The following is a 15517-nucleotide window of genomic DNA, read 5'->3' as shown; positions in this document are numbered from 1 at the left end:
ACAATTTAAAATATAATTTCAACATGAATTGGCTGACATAATTTCTAAATGGTCTGAGAAGAACAACATTGGCAGGGCAATTCAAGCATAGTCAATATGCAGTGATAATATATTGGGCATCTAGCCTACTGAACAAACCTCATTGCCACAGAACTATTTTTAATGGGTTAATGTTGCATAGTGTATTTTAAGTCATCTTTTTTTTCCTCTGAGCAGTAGATCTCAGCATTCATTTGGAAAGTGATCTTTACTCAGAAAAGGTTGGTGACCACTGCTCTACAACATCTGTAAATTACGACCCTTCGGCGCACAGAAAGCCGCTCAGGTCCTAATCTAGGCACTTCTCCTCTCCTGTCTGGACTACTGCAACACTCTGTTGGCTAGGCTCTCTGCTTGTGCCATCAAACACCTGCAACTTATCCAGAACACCGCAGCCCGCCTGGTGTTCAACCTTCCCAAGTTCTACCATGTCACCCCACTCCTCTGCACACTACACTGGCTTCCAGTCGAAGCTCGCATCCAATACAAGACCATGGTGCTTGCCTACAGAGCAGCAAGGGGATTTGCCCCTCCCTAATTTCAGGCTCTGCTCAAACCCTACACCCCAACCCAAGTACTCCTTCTGCCACCTCTGGTCTCTTGGCCATCCCACCTCTACGGGGGTCAGCTCCCGTTCAGCCCAGTCAAAGCTCTTCTCTGTCCTGGCAATGGTGGAACCAGCTTCCCCCTGAAGCTAGGACAGCAGAGTCCCTGCCAATCTTCCGAAAACATCTGAAACACTCCCTCTTCAAAAAGTATCTTGAGTGAATCCCACAGCCCTCTGAGTATGTCCCAAAAACACAGCTTACTGCACCGATTAGCTGCAGATGTGCATAACCACTTCGCATGGAGATTTATGTCTGAGGCAAGACATTCATTATCTAACAGTGCAATAAACTTTACATACAAAGCCACAAGACACTGGATGCATACAAGGCAATATGTAATAACTGGGCAAAAGTCAACGGCATGCCAACAGAAACCACTTGGTCGACTAATGTATGACTACAGGGGAAACTAAAGTAAATACGGCGTGAGAAACAACGGCGGCCATTTGCATTAGATTCTCTCGCCAGCGTATCCTGTTTAGACCACTGTTCAATCTCAGCCTAATCCCCTCACTAGGAGTACATTTCTCAGGATGCTTACGTGACCCCGGCCAGAGAACCAGAGAGATCCAGATCAGATTTAAGGCTTTAAGATTAATTATTGCCAATTTCTCTGCCCCGTAGTCTTAAAAATATGTGTCTTAAAGACTTAACTGTTACTGAAGGGCTGTGGGGTAAGGTGTAGCAGCAACACTTGTTTAACAATTACCCAGTCAACAAGGATTTTTCAACCATGGAGTTTTTAATGTGAGGTAGCCTACATCATTTTTTTTAAATGATCACACCATCTTACAAGCTTTCATTCATTTTGTCTGGGGGTTTCTTAATATGTGGAATATTTGGAAGAAGAAGTTGAAAGGAGTATTCAGGTGAATATTCAGGTGAAAATGTAACAAGACACTTCCTATCCCACTGTCCATGGCACGCACATTTTGTCACTCCACACGGTAGTCCAATAACGTAGCCTATTTCAAAACCATTTTAGAAGACCTGTGAAAAAAGCTTCCTTGAACCCCAGATGATCGTTTCCATAGGAACACAGTAACAGATAAACCGAGGAAAGGGAACAGATAGTTTATCCATTGGCAATGAAAGACATTGAGATTGAGGAAGAAATAGAAAGGCGTAATGGACGCGCAATTGTGCCGTTATTAGCTCTGTGATGGGTCTAATGTGGAGTTGAAGTGTATTCATGCAGCTCCGCGCACATCAGTCAAAAAATACATATTGAATGGACAATTTAGGCTATGTGAGGTGGTGTGTCGACCAGGTGCAGTCAAAACATAATAACGCGCTCATGCTTTTAAAACAGAACGCACTAAAAGGTTTGGCATTAAACATGTATCTGAATAATTAGCAGGGTAGCAATGTTGTATTACATATTTCAGACAAATTACAGATCTAAATTTCTAATATTAAAAAATAATATTAGAAAGTTTCAACTCATTATTAGTCTGAAACATATTGCGCATAATGTGTTTCTCTTCGAGCGAGAGTGGAGGGGGTTTATCTTAGGTGTTTGAAACAGCGGAATGGGGCGTAGTGGGGGTGGAGGGAGTAGAGGGGGTAGGAGGAGGCATGAAGGCTAAATAGGGCGGACACATAAAAACGGCAAGGGGCAATAGATGCATGATCAGTTGGAGAGTACGCCTGTCCTCGCAGTGTTCCGCCCTCGTGAACTTCTGGAGATAGGAACCCCGCTGCAAACATACGCTGCTTCATACATCTACGGCTTCGGTCTCCGGCCATCGTCTCGCCTCTTGTTTTTTTTAGAGTGGTCGTTAAGGAATTAATGATCCGAAAGCACCACCGTACCTCTCCGTAAATTAATTCGGCGTTTGCAGTACATGCTTTACACCTGGACTTCCATTGCGTGTGGAGAGCTCACACTTTCTTTTGTCATATTTACTTTTCTCGAGGATACTACCTGTACCCCTACTGATGGTAAGCCACGCTCAACTTCATATCTGTAGCATGTCGATAAATTGACATAACATTACATCTATCCAAGTACCGTACGGGATTAGGCTACAAAATTGCAGAAGGCTCAGACGGGCCACATTTAAAAACAAATTTAAAGCCATTTACATGATTGAAATAGCATAATTGAGAATGTTAGCCCATCAACAAAGTATCATGTTCGTGATACTGAACATTAAATTCATCCTATTGCATTTAATCGGATTACTGAAGCTACTTCATGAAAATAATTTGATCCGAAGTTAAATACATTGATTAAGGTATACCCTGACGCATACTAGGACAATGATGTCAGAAAGTGTTTAACAAAACGACTAATGAGGCACTTTTCTGTTAAAGAATGTTACGAATACTTACTTTTTGAGTTTTTAACTGTTGTAACTTGCATAAATAGATTTTTTTGTGTGGTTGTTGACAAATTGGCTCTGGGTTAGACACCTGCACGAACAGTATTGTGCGCGTATTTCCTATTTTGTAACCGTTTGGAATGGCTACCTGTTTTTTCATCAAAACATTTATCTCTAGGTTGTTACTGATTTGTCAGATTTTGGACTGAGTCCATATGTAGGCCTATAGTCGAAGCCTACTTTTTTTAAAGCCTATATTGATTAGACACCCTTGGACAAAGAGACACTGGTCTTCCATGCGTAAATTTAGCGACGTTCCTCAGTTCAATTAGGCTATTTTAAATTTCTCAAATTAAAAACTTATTTAAAATTTTTAAAAATTTGATTATCATTTCGATACCCAATGGTTATTTAAGAACAAATGCCTGGCTTTAAAATGTAATTGAAACGTAGGACGAAGCAATGATACGACCATTTAAAAAAAATCTATACCGCTACTACAAACACATGGCTTACACACACAAATTCATAAAAGTCTATGTAGCCTATCTAATTTAGACGTTTTTGTAGAAAATCTCATTAATACAATGAGGGACAGCAGGTTTACAGGACTACAGACTCAAACTGACCTCTTCGACGCATGTAGCCTACCTTCGCACTGCTCAATCTGCATCCACTTACACTAGCCTATTCCAAATTGTTCAATCATTACATTACTCGTTTGTTTGAATTAATGACTTGATGACTAATGGCTCCACCAGAATTCCACAGTTTACAGCAAGTAATTCTAAGAGCGGATTTGGGCATGGAGCTGACAGTAAGAGTAAACGTATCTGTTCTTAATTTTGAGAAGTTGGCCTCTTTGCTAAGTACAAACAGACCGATGCTTAGGCCTATAGCTTAAAAAAGAAGAATCACAAACGAAAAAAGGGATGAATACAAAATGTGATCATTAGCGGTTTTAGATTTATCATTCAACGATGAACTATGAACCCGCCTTGGCACAAGCTTCAATAACTTTGCTGTCACATCAAACTGTTTCTTGGCCCTAAAGATATGGCCATTCACTTTCATTACAACTTCAATGGGGAAAACCACTAATGTTTAATGAACTGATAAGAATGTTAAAATATAAAACACTAATTTGACAGATCAACTGATAATTATTGACTGCGATTGGAGACATAACTGGAAATATCCATTTGTTGTCTTTGAACTGTCTTCAAAACCATGCTGCTGCTGTTCTTGTACACAGCTCTACTCATTTCTGACAATAAGTTCAGGCTTTACTTTCAACCAAGTATATACCTACCCTATCGAGTGTGCCATGGTTTTTAAATGATTCTTAAAAAATCCACTGTACAAAAAAGAAACATGGGATATGAATACTGCTGAACTTAATGCCCCCCCCCCTGTCAAATTCCTCAGGAAACACATCTAAAGGGCCATGTGCATAGTCTGATCACATTATCTCTGGTTAGAGGGAGAGAGAGAAAAAGAGAGGGGAGAGGAGTCAAATAAAGGCCTAGGGAGGAGGACTATGCCAGACCAGAGGAAGCAAACTGCCCAGGCTTAATTGCACCCTGGGCAACAATGCATTCATTGCAAAATATGGCGCTGTCCCTTGTTCGGTTCAAAACTCAGACTTGGAATTTTACACTTTCTCCTAGACTGTCCCTCTCTGCTACTTTAGGCCTGCCTCACAGCTGATGAGCTGAATAACAACACAAAAGGGTTCAATCATATAGTTATTTATCCTTTTAGACACCCTCTTATACAGTGGTTATTACAATAAGAGCAGAACGAGGAAGAAATGTGATGAGCATCATTGTTGGTTACATCCCTATATGCTCTTTAGATCAGCTGGCACAGTCATTTTATTTGACATTTGACTCATTGAGCAGGTGCTCTTACCCAGAGCGAATTACAGGAGCAATTAGGGTTAAGTGTCTTGCTCAAGGGCACATCAAGATGTTTCACTTAGTCGGCTCAGGAATTGGAACCAGCAACCTTTCAGTTACTGGTCCAACGCCTTTAACTGCTAGGCTACCTGCCGTAGGTTGTCAACATACTTGGGGAATACACAGACTTAATACGTGGCTCTGTAAGAAGTTCTGTAGTCACTGTTTTGTTTTTAGCGGTCTGAATCGCTGTAATCATGGGAGAGGCCCTCTCGGCACAATGAGCGTTTGTTGTCAGAGATGCACACACACGTTATCCCTCCACCCCATGGGTAATAGAGCTGATCATTTTCAGAACCCTACTGCCTCTTCGCCATGGTTCTCACGGGTTGGCAGACACACACACACACATACACACCAGTCAGCACTCACACAACACAGGACCTTGTGTCACGACCAAGAACACAAGGTCGCACAAAGGTCAATGTCTAATTTTGTTACAAAAAAAGTGAAAAGATTTCCTTGATTACATGCACAGTGAGCCATGGAGGGAAAAAGATAAACACTGAGATATGAACCCGGACACACACACACAGTGAGTGTGGACATGATGTTAATGTGCATCTTTGCTGTTGTAGCGCTTGGTCCAGTTCCAGTGGAATGGGCTCCAAACTGATGACGAAATGCTCAGAGTCGCTCTCACCCATTGAGTCGGAGTGTCTGCTCTGTGGTACTGTTTGCCCAGGCCCTATTTTACAAACACTCGTTAATTTTATTAGTGTGATTCAGTAATGTGTGTTTAAGCAAGAGATTCATTAGGGCCAAGTCCCTCTTGTTGTGATGTCATAGATCCACAGAATGGGCGTAAACCATCTACTGGACAGAACACTGTGTATAGAGGGATTGGAGAGAATTGTCTCAGTTCTAGAACTGCCTCGCCGTGACAATCTGGAGTGAATTGTATTGGATAACACGATTCTTGTTGTTAATATACTGCAGTGGCAAATTCGTGTGAAGTCTGGCTGGTCTGGAAAAACAAGGTTCTATTCAATTCAATAGCTCTTTATCATCTCCGAAAGGCTACTCTTGTGCAGCGTAAAAATACATGAACATACCGGTACATAAAAACATTCACACAGCAAATAATGCTTTTGATCAGGTTGGAAAACAAACCGCCAGGTGCAACAGACTCGTATCACACAGGTTTGAGACTACAGTATAAAAATGATCTTCAATGTTCTAAAGATAAAGATGGTGTGTAGGTACATATAGTATGTCTAACTTACACTTTTGCAGGGAGGACAGCATATAGAAAAGCATTAGTACTTGGCTGAGTCCATAGTGGTTGGCCTTGGGCCTATTGATGCCTGTCTGGTCAAAGAGCAGAGCAACAGGCCTGTCATCAGCGGCTCCACATATCTCAGGACAACTGAGGAAAGGAGGGTGGGAGGACCGAGGGGGGGTCTCTTTTTGATGGGTGCTTACACAGGTTGGGGGGGGGGTGGTGCTCTTTAAGTTTCTTGAAAAAGCGTTTTTGGTCTCTTATGTTGAGGCCATTGGGATGCAGATTAATTCACTACTAATCAATACAGAGCTATCATGAACCATCTGATAGCTGGCCTTAATGAGGAGGGAGGACAAGAGAGGGTCCATCTACTCTGTCTGCCTGGCTGTGTGTTCTGCATAGACATGGCAGTGTTTATGTAAATGTGGGCTCTCTACAATGACTTGATCCTACAACCTCAAAAAAACAGCAAGACAATATTGTTTTTCAATTGACAGACAAATTGCTTATGGAGTGTGGATGGGTGTTGTGGCTTGATCTCTTTAACAAATATGTCTGCTCAAGTCTGAAGATTATGGCGTAGAACATTTAAAAATCATATTGTTACATGAAGTGTTTTTGCTGTTTCATTTTCTGTTTGATTTCATTTGTGGTGTCTGAAAAGGCATCAAACTTCTGGGAACTGCTCTTAGTCGGTTTCCCTGCTCTGACTTGCCAGTTACAGAAAAGAGAACATTAGCGTAACCTTTTACCCCATGTGTCTGTGTGAAAATCCTTAAAGAGAGACTGGGTTACACACACACACACACATACATACATGTTAAGTCAAAGCCAGAAGTACTTTCCTCTACGCTGGCTAGACTACAATGACTACAATGTCCCTTTTCTCTTCTGCAAATTTCAGGAACAGGGTCACTCCAACGCTCTCAAGCAGCCCCCCCAGCACCACGTAACATTTCCTTGAGGAACGCGTCCATTGCTGGCTCCCAACAAACATGGACTGTTTTCCCATGCTTTATTTTCTGTCGGTAAGTGAACCACGCTTATTCAATTCATGCCATGTGACACCATTGCCACAGCTTTCTGCATTTCTCCCTTTTTCTCAGAACATTGATTTGAGGTTGGTCATAATTTTTTAATATTAAATAACTATGGCACTAGTGAAAAGGAAAAGCGTCTAATCTCACTTTTACAGAGAAAATGTTGGTGGAATGTGCGGCACATGGTCCTTTGACTCCTTGGTTGGGTCAGACTTATGAGTGACTCGGCTACTTAACGAATTAAGACTTTGCTTTGACCCCAGGGTTGTTTCTCCTATGTGTCTAATCATAGTGGAAGAGGGAGAGAGAGAGGGTAACAATAATGGCCCCCAGATTCCATTCAAAAAGCTGTGTTTTTAACCAGCTGTTAACTCTTGGAGGATGTCTCCAGAGAAACTGCATAGGGAAGATATCTGATCGGAGGCCATTTTACTGTAAACAAGCCAGACAGGACAATTATAACCAATTAGAGGACATTTACAGTGAGAACATTAGTCAAGGGTCCTACGGGGTGGAGGTTATGTTAGAAAAAGGAGGAGATTTAGGAAGGGTAGACAAATGTTGAATGGCACTTTATAACCGTCTCCTTTCTATTCCCTCTCTCACACTCCATGTCCTCTTTTAAACTCCCTCCCTCTACCAACCACTTGTTTATTTTTACTCTGTCTTTGCTTTCCCAGAGACATCATGATTCCTGGTAATCGAATGCTGATGGTCATTTTATTATGCCAAGTCCTGCTGGGAGAGAGCAACCATGCTAGTCTGATACCTGAGGAAGGGAAGAAGAAAGCCCCGGGCCTGCAGAGCCGGACTGCTGGTCAGAGCCATGAACTGCTGCGGGACTTTGAGGCCACGCTGCTGCACATGTTTGGGCTGCAGAGGCGACCGCGGCCCAGCCGCTCGGCCACCGTGCCACGCTACCTACTGGACCTCTACCGACTGCAGTCGGGTGAGGCCGAGGAGGCCGGTGCCCATGATGCCGCCTTTGAGTACCCTGAGAGGTCGGCTAGCCGCGCCAACACCGTGAGGGGCTTCCACCACGAAGGTAAAGAGAGAGTGAGTGGGTAAATGTCTGTCTGTACAGAGGGGCCCAGGCCTATGTCCCAAACCTAATCGATATATTGATCAGAGCGATCTGCGTAGATTTTGAGTACATGTGGATATCCAGATGTGATCTAACCTTTCCTCTGATAAGTATGGGAAAGGTGCATATTTCATAGTGTACAGTTACAGTGCATGTCTATGACGTATGCCCCATTATAGAATTCCTGTACAGAGCTCGGTATAGAAAATCTACTGTAAGTCAATGTAATTGGCCAACCAGCACCCGAAACAGCAAATGGTTTGGAATGAAGCACTGCCTTCCCTAAAAAATAATCTTGAACCATTTTTATTTTCTGGACATCAACAATCCATCCCCATTCAATAACATTACAATAGTGATGGCAACAACACATATCTCCCAAAACTATTTTGTTTTAGCCTGGGTGTGGACCCGTAAGCAAAGAATCCCCATCTCTCATCGGAAAAAAAATATTGGAAAATCTGACATTTCCTACACCACTTAAACATAAATGTAAGACATCCCCTCCCACCTTTAACATAACTATGAAATCTAAGGATGTGGTCACAAAATGGTGGCCAAAGAGGGGGCAAGAATTCAGTCAGACAAGTTCCCCTACTCCTGAGAGAATCTGCGGTCCGGCAAAGCCAGCCGTGTGTTTGGTTAGCAGCTCAAGGAAAAGCATACCATCATATTATTGAGTTACACTTCTCACCCCACCCAGCACAAGGGCTTAAAAAAAGCCCTTGACCAGCAGTAGTGTGCCTCTCTCTCATGTCTCCACCAGTTAAGATGGAGCTAGGGCCCTTTAAGAGGGACCTTCCTCCACATGCAATTATCTTTAATGCTTCTCTGTAGCCTTCTAAATAAAGTCCCTCCTGCCAACAATGTGTGCACTGGGAGCAGAGCAGACTGGAGAACTCCGGAGAGCTGGAGTGAAAACTCTTAACTTATCGTTAAAACCATAAGAAAAAAAATCATACATTTCCACGTCAATTCACAACACAGAGTAATGGTTATATCTACCACAACTATATATACCCTTGAAAGCGCATCGACTACGGCATGTTTGTTTCTCTGTAAAGGTACACTACTGTTTTTAAGTGCAGACACAAAATCCTCTCTGGAGATAGTTTTGAAGCACCACTTCTCTGTAAAGGAATGCCGCTTCACCAGGCGACCAGAACTGTCAATCAAATAATCTTGAGCTGCCTGCACGCTGACCACTCTCTCCTAAAAAAAACGTACTTTCAAGTTGATTAAATACCGTGACTTACCAAGACATTTAGTAGAAAGAAGAAAAACATCTTCTGCTAGTAATATACTCCTGTATTTTTGGAACTGGGGGGACTGATTTGTTTCCGTACTTCCAAGAACACAAACACTCACATTTTTCATAGCTAGCTAGCAAGGGACAGAGAAAGAGGTGAGGGGCACAGCAGGTTGGCCACCAGGCAGACGGAGTCAGAACCGTGCACTAGGCCGATCTATCACCAATCAAAAGCTACAGGTCCGAAGTTTGCATATACATTTAAACTGAGTTTTTGTCAAGCAAAGAGGCACTGAGTTTGAAGGTAGGCCTTGAAATACATCCACAGGTACACCTCCAATTGACTCAAATGATGTCAATCAGCCTATCAGAAGCTTCTAAAGCCATGACATCATTTTATGGAATTGTCCAAGCATTTTAAAAGGCAGTCAACTTAGTATGTAAACTTCTGACCCACTAGAATTGTGTGATACAGTGAAATAATCTGTAAACAATTGTTGGAAAAATGACTTGTGTCATGCACAAAGTATATGTCCCAACCGACTTGCCAAAACTATAGTTTGTTAACAAGACATTTGTGGAGTGGTTGAAAAACGAGTTTTAATGACTCCAACCTAAGTGGATGTAAACTTCTGACTTCAACTGTGTATCTCGCAGTGAAATGATATATTTTGACATTTCTTGGCTTGCAACTTTAGTAAAGCAGGGCCTATCATCAATGAATAGGCTAGGATACTCTACACACAACAGACCGGAGACTGAACACTTTCTCGCATCATTAGCGAAGAGAAAGAGCAGGTGAGCCGGCTGCACTGTGAATGAAATGTTCTTAAAGTTAAAGATCCTAATTTTGTTTAAATGTTTTAACATTGAAACGTTCACGCTCCTTGGTTATCCACAGTTTGTGTAAGAGCGATATGTTAGCATGGATGCTAAGTGTATACTGACAACTATACAAGATTTAAGTGTAAAATGGATAGCTCGGTCAGAAAGAACAGTTTTAAAAACAGGCTTCATGTAAAACTGAGGGAAAGAGAGGTAAACATGTAGGCTATTTATGTGCAACAAGGACCTTCCCATAACATATGTGGATAAAGTATGTGCTTTAAATCAGATATTTGTCTTGTGTAATCCAGAGATCAAACACTGTGTGACAGTAGTCGAGTGTAGTGGATGGACGAGCAGGCAGAGCTGAAGGGCTGAAGAAGAACATGTCTGCCCTCAGGGGAGTAGGGATTAGTCTGCCTTAATGGGGCCTGTCTAACAGACTGTCTAACACGGCACAGCACAGCACCAAGGCCACTCAGGCACAAGGAGGCTCAGCCGCCTGTCTATGATGCAATGTGTGTGTGTGTTATCTTGAAGATCTGTTTCTACTGCTCTCTTTGGGTGTTTTGTTTCCCACTGTCAAACTATGCTAATAACATGCTTGGAGACTTTTTTGAGCTGGATAAATAAGCTCAAACTAAGTTGTTTGTTATATAAATTCCATTATATACCGCTTCAATTTAGTCAATTTTTTAGGATCACTACAAAGCAATAAGATACAGCTGAAGCCGGTAGTTTGCATACACCTTAGCCAAATGCATTTAAACTCAGTTTTTCACAATTCCTGACATTTAATCCATGTAAAAATTCCCCGTCTTAGATCAGTTAGGATCACTGCTTTATTTTAAGAATGTGAAATGTCAGAATAATAGTAGAAATAATGATTTATTTCAGCTTTTATTTCTTTCATCACATACCCAGTGGGTCAGAAGTTTACATACACACAATTAGTGTTTGATAGCGTTGCCTTAAACAATTTAAACTTGGGTCAAACATTTCGGGTAGCCTTCCACAAGCTTCCCACAATAAGTTGGGGGAATTATGCCCAATTCCTCCTGACAGAGCTGGTGTCAGGTTTGTAGGCCTCCTTCCTCGCGCATGCTTTTCCAGTTCTGCCCACACATTTTCTATGGGATTGAGGTCAGGGCTTTGTGATGGCCACTCTAATACCTTGACTTTGTTGTCCTTAAGCCATTTTGCCACAACTTTGGAAGTATGCTTGGGGTCATTGTCCATTTGGAAGACCCATTTGCGACCAAGCTTTAACTTCCTGACTGATGTCTTGAGATGTTGCTTCAATATATCCACATAATTTTCCATCCTCGTGATGCCATCTATTTTGTGAAGTGCACCAGTCCCTCCTGCAGCAAAGCACCCCACAACATGATGCTGCCACCCCTGTGCTTCGCAGTTGGGATGGTGTTCTTAGGCTTTTTCCTCCAAACATAACCATGGTCATTATGGCCAAACAGTTATATTTTTTTTGATCAGACCAGAGGACATTTCTACAAAATGTACGATCTTTTTCCCCATGGGCAGTTTCAAACCGTAGTCTGGCTTTTATATGCCGATTTTGGAGCAGTGGCTTCTTCCTTGCTGAGCGATATGACTGCTGCGTGGTCCCATGGTGTTTATACTTGTGTACTATTGTTTGTACAGATGAACATGGTACCTTCAGGCGTTTGGAAATTGTTCCCAAGGATGAACCAGACTTGTGGAGGTCTACAATTTTTTTCTGGGGTCTTGGCTGATTTCTTTTGATTTTCCCATGATGTCAAGCAAAGAGGCACTAAGTTTGAAGGTATGCCTTGAAATACATCCACAGGTACATCTCCAATTGACTCAAATGATATCAATTAGCCTATCAGAAGCTTCTAAAGCCATGACATAATTTTCTGGAATTGTCCAAGCTGTTTAAAGGCACAGTTAACTTAGTGTATGTAAACTTCTGACCCACTGGAATTGTGATACAGTGAATTAAAAGTTAAATAATCTATCTGTAAACAATTGTTGGGAAAATGACTAGTCGTGCACAATGTAGATGTCATAACCTACTTGCCCAAACTATAGTTTGTTAATTAATAAGACATTTGTGGAGTGGTTGAAAACAAGTTTTAATGACTCCAATCTAAGTGTATGTAAACTTCCGACTTCAACTGTACTTATTCAAGGCACCAAGTTCAAGTTTACAATGACAGAGCTATGGAAGGAAAACTGTGATAAGCTTAACATGTTAGTTTCACGTTTGAGCTATGGTAAAAAAAAAAAACTGTTTTTCAGGCCTCCACTTAGTCTTAGCTGCCCCACCACCAAAGGATTGTCTGTGGGAATCCGTAATGATTATTCATGATGAAAATGATAAATGTCCCCAGTTAACAAACTGCAGAGCCAATCAAAAAACACAGCAGGTTTTAATAATGCAAACCACCTGGGTAAGATTAAGGCCTCGGTGTGAAATAACAGGGCCAGATTGAGCAGAAAAATAGTAGACACAACATTCCTTTCCCAACAATGGTGATCTTGCCAGAAATCTGCAGACTTTGCATGGAATAGCTACCCTCTACTATGTTTATACTGTAGCTCCTGTACGTTAATCACCACCCTCTAAGTAATGCATGTTTCATCAAAGTGCTCAGAGAAAGGCATTGTGGGAAGTCCTGGAAGGTCCTTATGGGTAGATAAGGAAGTATAGTTAAAGCATGTTACACTGACAATTGACCGAAAGGGAACTGCTTTAAACAACCGGCGGTGTAATCGTTTTGGAGGGAACAAGTAAATAGTAACAAGAGTGAAGGGAAGGGAAATTCAATATTTTCATATTTTACCATATTTGTCATGTAAGGTCCTTCCTTTGAGAGCTCACTTAGGTCAACAGGTTTTTCCTATTTAACTGGATTCTGAATTGAAGCGATCACTTCACTCAGTTCAAGGATTACCTCTTAAATCAAACCTATAGATGCTTTCATCAGTCAAGATGGCAGCTCGTACAGACTCCCTTGATAAAAGTGCTGACATTGACTGTGTCCGGTTTTCTTTCTCAGAGCACATGGAGCGGGTTCATCCGGGGGATCTTCAGACGAAAAATGGCGAGGCCACCCCGCTGCGCTTCCTCTTCAATCTCAGCAGCATCCCAGAGGACGAGCTGCTCTCGTCGGCCGAGCTGCGTCTGTTCCGGCAGGAGATCGATGAGGCCATTTCGGGGAGCGGGGGGGACAAGGAGGGGCTCCACCGGATAAACGTGTACGAGGTTCTGAAGCCCCCTCGGGCCGGGCAGCTAATCACACGGCTCTTGGACACGCGGCTGGTTCGCCATAACGCCTCGCGCTGGGAGAGCTTTGACGTGAGCCCCGCCGTGCTGCGTTGGACACGGGAGCGCTTGCCCAACCACGGGCTGGCTGTGGAGGTCCAGCACCTCAACCAGACACCGCGCCACCAGGGCCGCCACGTGCGCATCAGCCGCTCACTGCACCAGGAACCCGGGGAGGACTGGGAGCAGCTACGCCCCCTATTGGTCACCTTCGGCCACGACGGCAAGGGCCACCCGTTGACGCGCCGGGCCAAGCGCAGCCCAAAGCAGCGGGGGCGTAAGCGCAACCGCAACTGCCGCCGTCACGCGCTGTACGTGGACTTCAGCGATGTGGGCTGGAATGACTGGATAGTGGCGCCCCCAGGGTACCAGGCATACTACTGCCATGGGGAGTGCCCCTTCCCCCTGGCAGACCACCTGAACTCTACCAACCACGCCATCGTGCAGACGTTGGTGAACTCTGTGAACACCAACATTCCCAAAGCCTGCTGCGTGCCCACGGAGCTCAGTGCCATCTCCATGCTCTACCTGGACGAACACGACAAGGTGGTCCTAAAAAACTACCAGGAAATGGTAGTGGAAGGGTGCGGTTGCCGCTAACACTGACTATGGGCAACTTTAGGCAGGCAGCACAGACGCTAAGAAAAGACCCCACTTTACTCCCAAAAATGTTCACTTGGACCTTTTATTTATAACTTTTATGTTGCGATGTATGTTTGTCTAATTTTTTGGTTTCCTTGACAATATGATCATATATTTTGACAAAATATATATATATATATATTTATATCTACATATAAAAGTGAGTCCTTATTTTAAACATAAATAAAAAGCTGTACAACTTTTCATAATGTATATTAGATTGTATAAGGTTTTTAAAATGAGAAACTAGTATAAAAAAATAAAAAATAAAAATAAAGTTTATTTACTGGTAATATTTATTGCGTTTATTATACATTTAAAATAAAAAATTCAAACAAATTGCCTTCCAATATTACATTTGAGCAGATCACAAGAAGCTCAAATTGTGTACTTAAATAGAGCCCTGTGTGAAATTATCACAGCAATGATTTGTTATGAATCAATCGAAGTAATCAGAAATGTGCATTGATTTTAATTCACCTCTTTACATAGATCTTTAAACCAATGATTTTATTAGATATGTCCCTTGAGTAAGAATTAGATTTTTTTTTATGTATAACTGTAAAAATCTATCAGATAATATGGGTTGTGAAAAATGAAAAGTTGACAGCAAAGGTCCATGACTGTTTTTATGAGTTTGTATTAACACGTTTGGGTCTGATACTTTTGAAAATGTACTCCAGTAATTGTTGCAATTCATTATAACAGAGGAATCTTTCTGATGCCCTGTCTCTCCCAAATAAAATAATATTCGGTCTGGCATTATCCAACTTGGATTGATTCACACTTGAGTAAAGGACTTTAGTAATTTCTCAACATAGCTGTTTTGTAAGCTGAAGATCACCTTTTGCCATTTGTTCTTTTTATGCTTATAATTAGAGACCAAATAGACCTAGGCATGGGATACTTGGATAGGCAACACCATGCTCAAATTCCACTTTTATGTCAATTAGTTTAACATGTGGGGTGGTTTGACACTCGCTAATCCAATTGCCATCTGGGCGGATAGTTGAAATTGATTGTTGGAGACAGTTGAGAAGTGATCCAAATGTTTCCGACGGTTTAGCGTTCGGGGCACGACTGTGGACGATGGGTCATACACTGACACACGGCGATACCCGTTCTCGGAAGAATCAAAGGTTAGACCGTCTGTCTCCATCCTTTGTCTTCGGCGGCTCATGCCGACCGAATAAAGACTCCGTCTCCA

General features: G+C 42.3%; 1 protein-coding gene across 1 annotated transcript; it reads left to right on the top strand.

The window, feature by feature from the left end:
* The first annotated feature begins 2263 nt into the window (after positions 1-2263).
* On the top strand, positions 2264-15075 carry LOC124001729 (bone morphogenetic protein 4-like). The gene is made up of 4 exons (XM_046308745.1): positions 2264-2591; positions 7065-7188; positions 7881-8245; positions 13403-15075. The coding sequence occupies exons 1-4, from the start codon at positions 2495-2497 to the stop codon at positions 14266-14268; spliced, it is 1452 nt and encodes a 483-aa protein (XP_046164701.1). The 5' UTR covers positions 2264-2494; the 3' UTR covers positions 14269-15075.
* The last annotated feature ends 442 nt before the right edge of the window (positions 15076-15517 follow it).

This window comes from Oncorhynchus gorbuscha, linkage group LG17 (assembly GCF_021184085.1).
Source record: "Oncorhynchus gorbuscha isolate QuinsamMale2020 ecotype Even-year linkage group LG17, OgorEven_v1.0, whole genome shotgun sequence".
Lineage (NCBI taxonomy): Eukaryota > Metazoa > Chordata > Actinopteri > Salmoniformes > Salmonidae > Oncorhynchus > Oncorhynchus gorbuscha.
The sequence above is the reverse complement of the archived record's forward strand: the minus strand, read 5'-3'. Positions and strand labels throughout refer to the sequence as shown.

Bases quoted from the DNA above. Each gene is read 5' to 3' on its own strand.
- LOC124001729 (XM_046308745.1), top strand. From the start codon at position 2,495: ATGCTTTACACCTGGACTTCCATTGCGTGTGGAGAGCTCACACTTTCT. The intron at 2,592-7,064 runs GTAAGCCACGCT...TGCAAATTTCAG, and splicing joins TACCTGTACCCCTACTGATG to GAACAGGGTCACTCCAACGC. The intron at 7,189-7,880 runs GTAAGTGAACCA...TTGCTTTCCCAG, and splicing joins CCATGCTTTATTTTCTGTCG to AGACATCATGATTCCTGGTA.